The sequence below is a fragment of the Podarcis raffonei genome, chromosome 17, assembly GCF_027172205.1.
Source record: "Podarcis raffonei isolate rPodRaf1 chromosome 17, rPodRaf1.pri, whole genome shotgun sequence".
NCBI lineage: Eukaryota > Metazoa > Chordata > Lepidosauria > Squamata > Lacertidae > Podarcis > Podarcis raffonei.
The window spans coordinates 8395169-8411020 of NC_070618.1; the positions used below are offsets into that span (position 1 = coordinate 8395169).

At 48.0% G+C, this 15852-nt stretch overlaps 1 protein-coding gene across 1 annotated transcript; it reads right to left on the reverse strand.

Annotated features, from left to right (window-relative positions):
* Positions 1 to 244: 244 nt before the first annotated feature.
* On the reverse strand, positions 245 to 15852 carry DUSP4 (dual specificity phosphatase 4). The gene is made up of 4 exons (XM_053370928.1): positions 14992 to 15852; positions 4953 to 5089; positions 2638 to 2857; positions 245 to 1701 (listed from the first exon to the last, which is right to left on the reverse strand). The coding sequence occupies exons 1-4, from the start codon at positions 15368 to 15370 to the stop codon at positions 1316 to 1318; spliced, it is 1122 nt and encodes a 373-aa protein (XP_053226903.1). The 5' UTR covers positions 15371 to 15852; the 3' UTR covers positions 245 to 1315.

Genomic DNA, 15852 nt, shown 5'->3' on the forward strand with positions numbered 1-15852 from the left:
GGTGGTTCCATATTTGTCTGCACCCCACAGAAGGTAAACATCAAGAAATCCGAGAGCCAAAGAATCAACGTGAAGTTGCCTTTTTATTGTCTGCCTACCCCTCCATCTCTACTAGAGGGCTTCTCTGATGCACACAGGTATTGCTTTATTTTGCTGCTGCTTACGTGTGGCAGATCACAATATAGCTGATTAGAATGTTTTGCTTCTAGACCAACTGCTTTTTTGAAAAACTGCATTAGGAATATTTTAAAGGGCACAGATGTCAGGTTGGGGGAGACCCTAGACGCTGGTGAAACCAATACTGGATTGGGCCATGCAGTACCCAGGGAGAAGAGGCTACATAAGCTAGCTGAGCCTTCACCAAGTTGGCACTCTCCAGGTGTTGCTGAACTACAACTCCCATCATCCCCGACTATCGGCCACATTGGCTGGGAATGATGGGGAGTGAAGTCCAACATCTGGAGGGCCCAGGTTTGCCAAGGCTGGCAGCTTATTCCTCTCTAGAACCACAGAGAGCGGTCCATATAAACAGGACGCCCAAAATCAAACCAGGGGCTAAGTCATTTTCCTTCCAATGCATGCAGGAAGGGCACTACTTAGGCAAGGAACCGAAAGTGCCAACCATGAGGAAATTCCACACTGAATATGGTGGATTCCTGCTCCACACCAACATTTTCTAAACAAGTGTGTTTGTTACTCTCAGCCAAAACAGAAGCCATTTTTGATCTGATTATTTTTACACAGAGCTGCTTCGGTGGAATCCAAGAACGGCTTTGTGAGGTAATAGCCACCTCTTTCTCCTACTTCAAAACCACCCTGGGCCTCTTAATAAATAATAATAATAAGACATAATAGCAGCAGCAACCAAAAACCAGGCACTTTGAGAAGCTGTGGCTTCAAACCCCATGCTGTAGGCCTCATATACGCATCAGGAACCAGCGGGGGAAATACACCAAGAGGAACATTGGCAACAGAGTGAGCTCCCTCCTCCTGTCTCAGGGCGTGCGTCTCCCTCACGCTTCCCCACACACCAGAACGTGACGATTTCACAATTTCAAACGTTTTTATATATTATATATATATACTTTAAAAAATGAGGTAAGTCATCTTGCCACAAAAAGACATGCTGCAGCCGCCTCCCTCTCCCCACCCGAATATTCCAGCTGCAAGGGTAGCTGTTATTGCTCTGTCTCTGGGTGGACTCTGATTGGCTGCTGGGTGGGCAGAGTACGTTATTGCCATGATCGGTGGCCAACGGGGCTGCCCGGCTTTCTGTCCTTGGGTCACCCGCGGGCGCAACCCACAGAGGCCTTCTCTAGCAAGTGGGAGAAGTGGTGATGGGGCTGTGCAGGTAAGGGAGGCTGCTGGCAGTGGAGTGCACAGCCACCGAGACCGGGAAACTGAAGACGAACTGGGAGGTGGGCGTGGAGGAGCTCTTCCCCCTTTCCCTCAGCGTCCCCGACGGGCTGGCGGCCTCGGCGGCGCACGACGTAGCCAGAACCTGGGACTCGAACTGGAGAAGCTGTCCCATGAAGCTGAAGTTGGGGGAGATGATACTCCGGCGTTGCTTGACAAACTCAAAGGCTTCCTCGAGCTTCACCCGCTTCTTCATGATCAGGTAGGCCAGGCAGATGGTCGCCGATCGGGAAATGCCTGCTTGGCAGTGCACTAGGACGCGGCCGTGACAGGCCTTCACGGAGTCTGGGGGAAGCAGAGCAGAAAGGTCAGAATAGGGAGGAAGCAATGTCAACAGGCAAGAATCCTTCGACAGCCAGGACTGTGCAAGGATATACAGCGGTATCTCGGGTTTCATACGCTTCAGGTTACAGACTCCGCTAACCCAGAAAGTGTTTCAGGTTAAGAACTTTGCTTCAGGATGAGAACAGAAATCGTGCTCCGGCAGCGCAGCGGCAGCAGGAGGCCCCATTAGCTAAAGTGGTGCTTCAGGTTAAGAATAGACCTCCGGAACGAATTAAATGCTTAACCCGAGGTACCACTGTATAAGTTTTTAACATATTACAGTGGCACCTCGGGTTACATACGCTTCAGGTTACATACGCTTCAGGTTACAGACTCTGCTAACCCAGAAATATTACCTCAGGTTAAGAACTTTGCTTCAGGATGAGAACAGAAATCGTGCTCTGGCGGCACAGCAGCAGCGGGAGGCCCCATTAGCTAAAGTGTGCTTCAGGTTAAGTACAGACCTCCGAAACGAATTCAGTACTTAACCTGAGGTACCACTGTAACTATCATTCATACAACAAAACTTCTCATCTTATACAATGTTTTCTTTGGACTTCCGTCAACACCTCTGATGATTTTCCGTTCTTATCACTTCTTATGCATTTCTTAATTTCGTATTACCTTTAATTATCTTTAACTAATAATTCTCCTCATTGTCTTTTTTTTGCAATATTTCAAATAATTCACCTTACTAAACATCTTGCAAACCTGCTAGTGTAATCTGTTCATCACAATTACTTTTCAAATAGTTCGTAAATTTACTCTAGTTTACTCCAGTAGCTAGAGACCTGAACATTTGCTCCACTGTTTGGAGCTGGACCCACAAGCTTCGGTTTTGAAGCCTGTGTTCCACTATCTCTGCCTCACCCACCCAACTTGCCAAGATGAACGTACCTATGTATTCAATCGCTTCCATGAACCAGGAGCTGATGTCGGTTTTGTGGTTGTCTTCCACCGGGATGCATTTGTATTGAAAATGTCCTTCAAAGTGGTTTGGGCAGTCCGAGGAAACATTCAACAAGGCGGTGATCCTCAAGGCGTCCAGCATGTCTCTCCGGGCGGCGTGATGTGCGCTGCCAAGGAAGAGGAACGGAAGGATTTCCACGGGGCCACCCTGCTCTCCGGAAGGGGAAGCGAGAAAGGAGAAAAGAGAGGGATCACTATGACTGAGAGAGGGAGAAGAGGAGTCCCAACAGGAAAAGGAACCGGCAGAGATGTGTGATGCTCACAGAATTCATGAGCTCCACAAAACACATCTGGCGAATGCCAGTGACATTGCTGGACTCGCAACAGGGACAAATAAGCAACTGTCCCCATTCACAATTCTCTAGTGATTCTCAATCGTTGCCAGAGAATCACAATAGCATTATGTTCGATGCTTTCTGATCTTACAGCTGTGGGACCCCAGCTTTTCCCCTCAAACCTCTGGAGGGCCTGGTTTGAAATGGAATTGGCTATACCATGTGGTGTTATATATTCTGTAGGCTTACGGTGACTGAGCAAAAACACAAAACAAAAAGGGTGCAGCAGGAATATCACTCTGAATTGCATTTAGTGATGCAATTTAGCTTGCTGAGTAATGGTGAACGCACAATTTCTAATCAGGTCTTGGGCATCTGTCTCTCTTGAGAGCATTATGCCGCTATCCCAAACAAGACTCTGTATCACTTGCTGACAGCACGCCTGCAGCAAGGTGAACTGGCTTTAGAGTCACTTAATAATAGTTTGCCAAGCTGTCCATTCTGAAACTTCGCTCTTCATTGAAAATCTGAACTCTCCTAATAAAACCTAGCCCTTTTGATTCATGCAACTACACTTGCGGGTTCTTTGTTCATTTCCACAAAATTTTAGTTCTGGAAGGCCTGGGAGATTCCACTCCAAAGATCTCCAGATGTTGTGAACTGCATTTTCCATCATCTGTCCTTGACGAATGGGGATGCTGGCTGGAGCTGATGAGAGGTGTAACCTACAATATCTGGAGGGTGTTGGCTAGACTATCCCTGCTCTACTCCTAAGCAAAGGAAGGCCACCAAGTTCAAATCCCTACACCATGCACTCTTGAATTACGACTGTGTGTCAGCCAGCATGACAGTAACACCCACACAAGAAATAACAATTGCTATTGACTGTCTCCCACGTTAGTCACCCTCGGGAGCTAGAAATTAATGGACATGACTAACTTAGGCTCCCTAATTATAGTAGGTCTACGCCAAGTATAACTTGGTTGGTTGGATGCAACCTTATGGCTCCATGGCCTGCTAGACTAGAAGCCACTGCATCCAAACAGTGTACCAAAACATCTTCATTGTTCAGCAGACAACAACAGGTGTACACCTTCTCCCAGCAAGGGAGATCTAGATACAGAAGGAGGTTCCTGGACATTCTCCTTGCTGGATTGAAAGACACATGGCCAGATGCACATCTGCATTACTTGGACACCACCACATTAGAGTGGCATCTTTTTACAAAGTAAGAATGGGGAGAACTAGTCCGGCCACACACAATGTATAGTTGGGAATTGCTCGCTGGTATCTCAATGGCATCCAACTGGCCACTGTGAGAACCAGGGGCTGGACTGCATGGGCCTGATCCATGTTCTTATACTATCCAAATTAGTAAGGTAAAGGGACCCCTGACCATTAGGTCCAGTTGTGACCGACTCTGGGGTTGCGGCGCTCATCTCGCTTTATTGGCAGAGGGAGCCGGCGTTTGTCTGCAGACAGCTTCCCGGGTCATGTGGCCACCATGACTAAGCCGCTTCTGGCGAACCAGAGCAGCACATGAAAACACCGTTTACCTTCCCTCCGGAGCGGTACCTATTTATCTACTTGCACTTTGACATGCTTTTGAACTGCTAGGTTGGCAGGAGCAGGGACCAAACAATGGGAGCTCATCCCGTCACGGGGATTCGAACCGCCGACCTTCTGATCGGCAAGTCCTAGGCTCTGGTTTAACCCATAGTGCCACCCGCGTCCCCACTATCCAAATTAGGCCAGGCCATTTCGCCACTTCTAAAATATTCCGATGGAGAACATATTCTCCAGGGCTCGGAGATCCTATTCAAAGTGCAAAACCAGACCTCTGTTGTTTTAAGGACAGACAGGTTGTCTTTGATTCTTACGGATAATACACCAACCAGGAGACTGAATTCATATTGACAGTTCAGACAGAACGAGGGTTTAAACGGCAATAAGCTCCGGAAGGCCAACCTGATCGTGTTGCGGTGTCCCACAGGAGCTGCAGCTGTGCTCAAGGTACTCTGCAGTTGCCACAACGGACGCAGCAGTCGGAGATTTTGTCTTTGCACAGAATTCCGGATATTCCGAGTGAAACCTCTCATAGCCGCCTGAAAGATAAGCAACATCCCAGTGTTAAGAGTGTTGGACCTGGGAGATCAGGGTTCAAACCCCCAATCGGTCGTGAAGCTCACTGGGTGACCTTGCGCCAATCGCAGCCTCTTAACTTGCCTCGCAGGGTCGTTGTAGGGCTTAACTGAGGAGGTGGGCAAACCATGTACTTCTTGGAGAAAAAGGTGGGCTATAAATGCAATTAATAAGCTCTTCTGCTTACCTGCTTAAGAAAGCAGGAGGAGATGGAGATGTCAGTTGCCAGAGATCTCCACGCAGTTGCAATGGGACCCATGGCAGTCACAAAACGCGCCTGGCGCCTGGCTAATTTCTAACACTGAATCCAACGTTGCATTTCAAATATTGTCCAAGCTCTGTTTACTACGGATGACTTCATAGTTTCCTACCGACCAGGCCGCTTATCGCTGAGGTCTCCAACGCTATCCATCTTTTAACAAAAAGTGCTGTTTTCTCCACATCCACAGGTCACCTGCTGAGAGGCCCACAAATCCAGCTGCCAGGTGGCCAACAGTTCCTCTCTCCCCTCTGGGGACTGATCCTGCTGCATTCAAAGGGCTTGGCCCCAGAGGCAAAGCAACCTGCTCCGGTACCTGGAGCGGGACCCATCCCAGGGGGCATGGCGCGCGTCCCAGGGGGCGTGGTGCGCTGCCCGGTGGGTGCACGGTGAACAGGGCGTGCCCCAGGGTGCCGCTGATCGGGCGTCGGCATTTTGTCCCTCCCCCTTTTGGAATGGCACATGGAGCGGCCCAGTCCGCCCCCTTGGAACGCCACTGCTTGGCCCAACACATGGCGTTTTACTGCAAACGGGAAGTTAACTTGGGGCGGGAGGAATTTATGCACTGGGTGTCTTCTCCAGCACATGCAGAGAGCACAGGAAGACCTTGCTTTGGATTTGAAGAAGAGAAAAAAGCAGTGATAGCCCCTCGTGTCACTCCTGCTTGTCCCCAAATGAACTGACTATAGAATGATCTGATCCACTGGGTCTTCTGCTTTGTTCGTTGGTTGAACTTTATGAGTTACTTCTGTTGAAATTTACAATTTGGTACTATGAATCGTATATCTTATTTATCCAAGATCACAGCCGGTTACGTCTCATGTGTTTATGGAATATGCTTTACGTGACCATAGGTTTGTTGGTTGTTGCTTTGTCCCCAAAGCCCTGCATGAATTTGGCCTCAGTTCTATGGTGCATGCAAGATCTTAATAGCCGCCGTAGAACGTATTAATCTGTTCAGCAGTCATTGGCACTCATAATAGCTCTGGTAAGGACCACATCACAGTGATCTTTAGCTTGGACAACGACATAGTCTAAAAAGTGCCCGTGGTTCGACTATGTTTTATTTTATTTTTTGTCAAAAGAGTGTGTTGGTAATACAGTGGTACCTCGGGTTACAGATGCTTCAGGTTACAGACACTTCAGGTTACAGACTCTGCTAGCCCAGAAAGTGCCTCGGGTTAAGAATTTTGCTTCAGGATGAGAACAGAAATTGTGCAGCAGCAGCAGGAGGCCCCATTAGCTAAAGTGGTGCTTCAGGTTAAGAACAGTTTCAGGTTAAGAACAGACCTCCGGAACGAATTAAGTTCTTAACCCGAGGTACCACTGTAACAAGGTTGTGCGCTGCACATATAGTCAAAAGTAAAATTCCGTTCTGGTTGCTGTTGCCAATTCCTGCTTTCCCAATCTTACTCGGCTACGTGTGATTGCCAAAGAAGCAGCAGCATGCAAGAGAACTTGGGAGGAGGGAGGCCATTGTCTCACTCACCCATTTTCAGAGTTCTCTGCAGCTGCCAGAGGACTTGAGGAAGGCGATGGGGCTCAATGACAAGCACAAAAGCTGGCTGGCTAGCATGCCAACTCGCCATCTGTCAATCCGAACCTTTTTAGCACACTCACAAACCTAGCCTTCGGGCAAAAATGCTCACATTCCTTGATTAGTATCACCCCTGGATATTTTTGGAGCAGGGGCAGAAGTCCCACTTCGATCACAGTGCAAGACAGTCACGATATGTGACTTCATAAGCCCAGTATCACAAGAGCTGCGTAGCACGATTGATGGAATGCTGCGGAATCTCTCTCTTCTTGCCATATCAAACAGGTACAAACACTGCACTTATCAGGGTCCTATCTGGCTGGTATGCTGCATTCAGCTGACTCACAAACCACACGAGGCCCTTTCAAGTATCTACACTTTTTCCTTCAGGGACTTCCCTTTTGCTCGTTCATTTCTATATGTTCTGAAGTTTTATTTATTTTTAATAGGCATTTAAAATTTTCATTCTGTAAACTGCTTTAAGCTTTGTTGTTGAAAACAAATATTGCATGCGCGCACACACACACATTCCCTATCCAAATTTGGGGGTTCCCAAATCATTGTTTGAAGTCTCCACCCCCCTTTAAAAACATTGAGGTCCCATTCAAAAGATGTCCTGGTCTCCCTTGTTCCAACACACCTCCCACTATTGGGGTGGAGGGTTGGGGAACTGGACCTAACCAACACATTCCAAAGAATCCTGCAAATTCCATTCAACAAGAACCAATGATCCCTATATTCTGAACAAAATGCTTGTTTAACCTGGAGGTAGGCTGTATGAATTGTGTGTTGCTTTGTAACGATTTGTTGGGTCTCTGGACTGTAATAAAGATTGTTGTAGTTGTTTCTTTCTTTCCATTCAACACTTCCACCTTTCTTGTAGCCCTTGACCCTCAATACTTCTACCATAGAAATGTCTTCTTCCAGTCTGTCTTCACATTTCATGCATTCCTCTTTTACCAAGCCCTCAACATCCTTCGTTCCCACAAAGATCAGAAACTTTGTTCTGGGAAAACCGCTCACCTTCCCAAGGGGCTGGAGTTGCAGACTGGCCACGAGCAGTCCCCACGTACAGCGGGGGGCGTGGCGATGCCGCCCATATCACACCCCACAGCCGACCAATCGGGTCGACCGTGGGGCGTGGCTTACCTGCATCGGATCTCCCACCCTATTTTCATGCGTTTGCCATCTTGGCCTTGCTATGGACTACGGTTGGTCGCCGGTTGAGGGGGCCCAGTAGGAATTTTCCCACTTGGCAAATTGGCACCAGCCATGTGGTTTTCACCTGCCTTGTAGCGATCATCACAACTTTGTAAGGTTTGGCAGTTAAAGGTAAAGGGACCCCTGACCATTAGGTCCAGTTGTGGCTGACTCTGGGTTTGCGGCGCTCATCTCGCTTTATTGGCCGAGGGAGCCGGCGTACAGCTTCCAGTTCATGTGGCCAGCATGACTGAGCCGCTTCTGGTGAACCAGAGAAGCGCACGGAAACACTGTTTACCTTCCCGCCAGAGTGGTACCTATTTATCTACTTGTACTTGATGTGCTTTCGAACTGCTAGGTTGGCAGGAGCAGGGACTGATCAACGGGAGCTCACCCCGTCACGGGGATTCGAACCGCCGACCTTCTGATCGGCAAGTCCTAGGCTCTGTGGTTTAACCCACAGTGCCACCTGTGTCAGGTGGTTAGGCATTGGTAAACCTGGTTGATGGGAGGGGAGGTTGTGTCCTTCACCTGCCCCTCCTCCTTAAGGGTATTCCCTTAAAGGGATTCAGGGGTGTGGATCTTGTCCAAAGCCCGGGTATGGGCTAGGGCCATGGCACAACTCCATCAGGGACCCTGGGGGAGCTCGCAGTTGATGTACATCAACAGGGCTCCCCCTACTGATGATTGACCCTTAGGAGACTACCTGCATGATGGGCAGGAGTCAGATATAGCTGGTTCAGTTCCAGTGCCTAAGCCAATACCGCTCACATCTGTAACCAATAAAGTTGTGGCCTTATTTATCCCATTAACCCAAAATATTGGTGTCTGTATGTTTCATTATCAAAGACATGGGGTGGTGCTCAGGGCCTCGCCATGCAAAACCTAACCATCAATTTCTTGCTTGACATTCTGCATGCAAATGAGCGCACTCAGTACTTGGGTTACATGAACCTTTCTGTGTAGAGAACAGCAATCCAATGGTCTCATGACTCTCATGAACACATGATTCTCCAAAGGTAGTATTATCCTAAACCACATACCAACAAAGTGAGGTTTGACAGCAGCCAAAAGACCGATATCAATTTATTGGAGATAATACTATGGCCTCCTTCGATCAACGGATAGAAGTTACGATAACTCTCTCAACATACGAACAAGATTGCTTTTAGATGCAAATTGTGTATGGATAAATATAATGATATTTGGAATGCATTTATAAAAATTAGCATGACTTGTTAATAATTTTACATTCCTTGGAATAGTCCTACTACTAATATACCCATTTATTGTATTGTTATCAGCTGCAACGAAGGGTTTTCCCCCTTCGTTTTATTTCTCCACTGAATTTTTATATTAAATACAAATTTGGGGGCGGAGAGGGATGATTCTCCAAGGGTGATCTAACTAGGTTCCAAACATACAAAGGATTGCATGACTGGAAACAGAAGTACTTTGTGTGACTATTGAACTGGCCAACCAACTAACAAACAAAATGCACCAGCCTGAGTAAGGAAGATTTATTCAGTAAGATGTTCAAGAGACTCTAAAGGTAAAGGGACCCCTGACCATTAGGTCAGGTAGTGACCGACTGTTGGGTTGCGGCGCTCATCTCGCTTTACTGGCCGAGGGAGCCGGCGTACAGCTTTCGAGTCATGTGGCCAGCATGACTAAGCCGCTTCTGGCAAACCAGAGCAGCGCACGGGAACGCCGTTTACCTTCCCGCCAGAGTGGTACCTATTTATCTATTTATGTACTTGCACTTTGACGTGCTTTCGAACTGCTAGGTTGGCAGGAGCAGGGACCGAGCAATGGGAGCTCACCCCATCGCAGGGATTCGAACCGCCGACCTTCTGATCCAAGTCCTAGGCTCTGTGCTTTAACCCACAGCGCCACCCGCGTCCCTTAACAAGAGACTCTATTTGCTCCATTTACTACTGTCCAATTTAATTTTAAAAAGCCCTTTAACTTGGGCAGATATAAACAGGGTTGTGTGTACTGTTGCATACTTAAAGATCAAATTCTGTACCCAGGCAAGCTAAATCAATTTCAGTGTCCTGAATAAATTATGTGAACTGTGGAAATTTGAACATTACTGTATTTCCAATGCTGTTAGTCCCAGCCCACAAGATGCAAAGTTTCTGAAGAAACCACTCAAACTCTTATTCATGCACCTCTCTAGTTTCCAAGATTTTAAACTGGGTGGCAACCATATATTTTTTTAAAAAATAATCTCAGTTGATTCTTGGTTTATTCTTAGCTTCAAAATGTACGACAGCATTTAAGATTGGGACCTGTCACTAGAGCATCATTGCCAAACTACAGATAATGATAGCTGAACAAGCTAAAATACATTCCTTGTGATGTGTATCAAATTGTTTAAGACTCATTTAATTATCAGCTTCGGTTGAGAGAACACTCAGTTTAAACTTTATACTGCTGTGAAGCATGAATAGTGCGGAGGCAGGCCTCTGTGTGCTGCTGTTAATATAAATTACTCTGAAATATTTGGGGATTTTCAAACCACTCTGCACTTGATCTATCCCAGATCTGGCCTTATCAACACCCAAAACGTTTTAATTGCACTTGCGTACGATTGTTGCAATCACAAGCTTTTCCATTACTTTTCACCCATTCATGGTGGTGTCACAATTTTCCAGCAATCGCCGGCACATGGTGCACTCTGTAAGACTTTGTTTCCTACTGAGTCAAAGGAAAGACAGGAATTCCATGGAGCTTCAGAGCAACAGCCCCTCAGCTGATTCACGGGTTAAGTGACAAATCCATCGCCCTAAGACACCAAAACGTAAACAGCGATCTGGATGATCACCCAAGATTTGCACACTAGTTACTTGGCTGATCAAATATTGTCTGTTGATTATTTCTTGATGGTCAATTATCCTAAGGAGCCATCACGCTTGAAAAATTAATCTGCGGCCTCCTCCGCACAAATGCCTTTCAAAGCTGACTTTTGTTTGCCTCTGTATAATACAACTTATTTCTATTTTTACCTCTTTCCCTACTTTTGTAACTCTAGTTTGACCGCAATTTTTAAGGATAAAAGCAAAAGGTGAACTGAATAAGCGAATCATTCACAGAAACAGCCCCTAACACCGCTAAAAATTGTGATAATTCATTGTATTTGTTGGAATATGGTTTATTGTTTCACCGTAACAGGCAAGTTTGTTTTTGCACTTAAATATATACGATATCTTTATTGTCATTGTCCCATGCAGAACAATGAAACTGAAAAACTACATAAAACTTTCAAAAACCCCTAAAAACCCTGAAACCCCATTTTAAAACACACTATACTATAGAGACCCCTTATGCTGTGTTTAGAACCAGAATTGCATTTGCATAGAAACTGTTTCTCAGGCGGCTAGTACTGGCCTTTATATCCCTATACCTTTTTCCAGAAGGCAGAAGCTGAAAGAGATAATTTCCAGGGTCCGTACTATCCTGCGCTATCTCTGCTGCTTTGTTATGGCACCTGATAGCATAGATTTGATCTAAGGTGGGAAGAGTGCACCAAATTATTCTCTCTGCAGTCTTTACAACCCTGGACAGCATTGTTTTTTGCATTTGTACCAAACCAATTGGGGTTGCCAATGGGGAATCTGTGAACACGATGGCAGCAGCCGACACCAGCAAAGTCTCAGAGCCCCCCCTCCCCACTTGGTAATAGGTGGTTATCTTTTTGTCCTTTGAAAAGTACATAGAGCTGAAAGAGGAAGTCAGAAGAGTGGCCTTCTTTCCCACTTCCTCTCTCTGTTCTTCCTGCTTTTCAAGACTCAGATTAAACTACCAGCTCAGATATTTACCAAGATCCCTTGGAATTGCAAAGAGAGAAAAGTTATGTGTGTGAGCATGAGTTTTCCGGGAGAGTAAGGGAGGTGATAACAGAGGGAAGGAGAGAGTGGTGCCCACAGAACTCACTCAAAATCCAAATGTGCCCTTGAGCCCAATTTAAATTGCAAAGGATCTTTTGTTATTTTGTTTGACCCAATCTTTCAGAGCATTCAATTACCCAATCTAGGACCACCACTAGCTCCCAGTATACACTGAGGTAGTCCCCAACACAGCAATTAAAACAACTGGAGAAAAACGCAAGACATCTAGGTTTGTTTGGTTTTACCACGTGCTAAAGCAGGAATCCCACTAATCATTTTTAAATGCTAAAATATAAAACGGAACAGCAGCTTGCCTCTTCAGCAGTAAAAGTCGATGTAGTGAAAGCCCCAAAAGAAACCAATAATCTGGATATATGGCATTATAGTTTTAAATCGGAATCTTCTTTTTCATGCATTTTTATTCATTTTCAAGTTATTATGGAACCACAGAGACAGGTAAACAAGAGCAAAAGTTCAATAACGTCCCCAACTAAAAGCATTGCATACCAAACCTTAACATTAAATAGCAACACTCAATCGAAAATCATGACAACCATATTTCTCTAGATGTCACACTGGGAGACACATGTAAATCTAAAAGGAAACTATATGAAATAAAATCCCACCATACTGAATAGAAATTATGTGGATCTCCCTGTCCCACAGACCTGTAACTTACGTGCTATGTTTTCTGCAACAACTAAATTCCAGAAATATTTAGACCAAGCATAGGCAAACTCTGGCCCTCCAGATGTTCTGAGACTACAATTCCCATCATCCCTGACCACTGGTCCTGTTAGCTAGGGATGATGGGAATTGTAGTTCCAAAACATCTGGAGGGCCAGAGTTTGCCTATGCCTGATTTAGACCATAAGGATGTAGTCAGAATCTTTTCAAGCATGGTGGGGTAAGGCAGAAAGGAAGAAGATACTGCTTGTTCTTCGCAGACTGCCAGAGCAGCAACGTTCAGCACAACCTTTGCAAACCACTGGCTTAAGAACACAACCAAGTATTTGTTTATTTTTGAGCCAACCTCACTCTCAAAAGTGACTTGAAACACAGAGAGAGACCATGGCTCATACCTGTCCAGGAAATACCTGGGCCAAAGGCCTGGTCAAAAGGCAACAATATTCGGCTGAATGGACCACACTGTATCTGACAGAACAGATCAGGGGGCCAAATCACCAGCCCTCCAGCATAGCTCCTGCCTGCAAATCCATCTTAGTCCCCAAACCATGCCGCATCTGAGTAAGCAGCAGAGGTCCCCAAGGCACAGGCAACTGGGAGGGAGCAGCTGAGATGCCCCAAGGCGAGAAGATGAGCTGGTCCCTCTGCCTCTGCTGTAGGAAGAGGAGGCAAAAGACTCATCAGCCATAGACAACCTAGGCTATCTATGGATGCTTCTCAGCCCTTGCAGGACTCAAAACACGGCCTCCATTAAAAGGTTAGGCCCTGACCAGGGTTATAAACGCAGCTTCGCAAGTTTGCAAAATAAGAAAAATCCTCCACTAGCTTGCAATGCTTCCTCTACATCGTTCTCAGGAGCTGGTGCGATTTTTCTACAGAAACTGGTGCAAATATCCTTCCAGGGCGCATGAAGACATATACCCAGGCATGGCATCAAGGCGGTGTGTTGCTTTGTTCCTTTTTTTTATCCTTGAGGATGCATTCCTAAGTCCCGAGAAGGGAGAGGCCGTTCCCGGGACAATAAAGCAGGATCTTTCCACCCACCCAGAGCTTTTGCAGTTCAAAAGGTCACCAGCAGCCTTCACACACACACACACACACACACACACACACACACACACACACCAGCAGCCTACACACACACACACACACACACACACACACACACACACACACACACACACACACACCCCCCCCCCCCCAGATGGGCAGGAAACAATCTCCGGATACAATTCAGTCTACTATTTCCAAAGACCACACCAGGAGGGACCGTGAAGGAGACTCCCGCTACCCGGACTCCCTGCCTGGGACGGATGGGAAGGAGGTTGCAAGAGGGTGATAAAAACTCCCTCTTTTTTCTGAGTATTGCATAGTATTTAAGAAGCACATCTGAGGGAGGGAGAAATGGGTGCGAAACCTCACGGTGACGGAGCCTGCGCCACTAATGCATGGCACACGCAGAGTGCACGGCGCTGCACAAAGGACAGAATCAAGGCTGTCTCTTGCCGAAAGAAATCTCTTCCTACTAGGTGGAGCTGCCTGCATGGGGAAGGGATCGCCCGCGCAGTTTGGCGGCGAGGGAAGGGAGTAGGCGAGGGTTGGGGAGCCAACCTGAGCCCTACCTCCAATAACTTAACGAAAGAGTGTTGTTCCCGGGGTTCAAGCCAGGTCGGGAAGCTCCCACTCTGAGGGCTTGAAATGGGAGTCGCAAGTGGTGGGAGACACACATTGCCGTAAGAGGCGCTCTCGTCTGAACGCTACACGACCGGGCAACACGGAAGTGCGCAGGCACGATTCACAGAATCGTAGTGTTGGAAGGGACCCCGAGGGTCATCTAGTCCGACCCCCTGCAATGCAGGAATCCGGCTCACAGCCACCCCTGGGTGGTCTCGAACCACCAACCTTCTGGTTAACAGCCGTGACCCATCCTTGCGCGCCCTCGGCTGGGTCCGCGCAACTCCTTCTCCCCGGAGGTCTTGGGCCACCACCCCCCACTCACCTTCCTTTTTTTTCCAAATTTTTTTATTGGTTTTCACAACATTATAAACAAAGAAACACATAAGACAAACATGAATCATAGCCTTATTAAAAAAGTACACTTATTAACATTGTTAAGTGACTTCCTCGCTTCCCCTTGGTTGGATTTTAACGGTTTTCCAAATCACAGTTCTTATAAAATTTAACTTAAACATTAGCATCCTTAGATCTTCCCATTATGAAATTAAACCTATTAATTCACCACTTAACATAAATAAAACCCTGAGCCAATTAAGGAAGGTGCCCGCTCACCTTTCAGCAGGCAGATGTCGGCGTGCTGCGCGTCCCGGCGCAGCGCCCGCACCACCAGCGCCACGGTGCTGTCCTCCCGCAGCGCGTCCGCCCGCCCGCTGCGCTCGTCGTACACCACCACGGCCGAGTAGAGCCCCGAGCGGAGGCGGGCGCGCGCCTCGTCGTCGGCCGGCAGGATCTGCTCCAGGCTGACGGAGCCCTTGGCCCTGCGCCGGACGATGGTGTTGCAGCGCACGTTGAGCGCGCCGCGGATGTGGCCCGCGCTGTGCGCCAGGAAAGGCCTGCAGTCCAAGAGGAGGCACTTGCCGCCCTGGCCGGAGCCCCCGCCGTGCAGGAGGCGCTGCAGCCCCACGCACTCCATCTCGCGCAGCTCCGCCATGGCCGCCGCCGCCGCGCAACCTCCCTCCCTCTCCCTCCTGCTGCTGCGGGACACGGGCCTTAGCGCGCTCCTCTTGCGCGTAGCCCTAGCGCGGCCGCGGAGAAGGAAGCGCAGCTGCTGCTGCCGCTGGTGGCGACGGCGGTGCTGGCCGCGCGCCCTCCGGAGCGCGTGGGAGGGTCGCTTTTACTACCTCGCCCCGCCCTCCCGGCTCGGCTCGGCTTTCCCTCTCCCCGCCGCCGGGCCCCATTCTTGCCTCCGCTCGCCTTGAATGGAACGCGCGACGTCACAATGGGAGGAATCGAACGCGGCCCCGCCGCTTGTGCGCGCGTTCCATTCATAATAAAAATAAAGGAGGAGGAGGGGCGGGAGGGAAAGGAAGGAGGCGCGTTCTACTGGCGGCGGCCCCAGGCTTTGTGAATGGGAAGCGGAGCGCGGAGGGGCGGCGGCGATAGGGAACACCCAAGCAACTCAAGGGGCCGCTT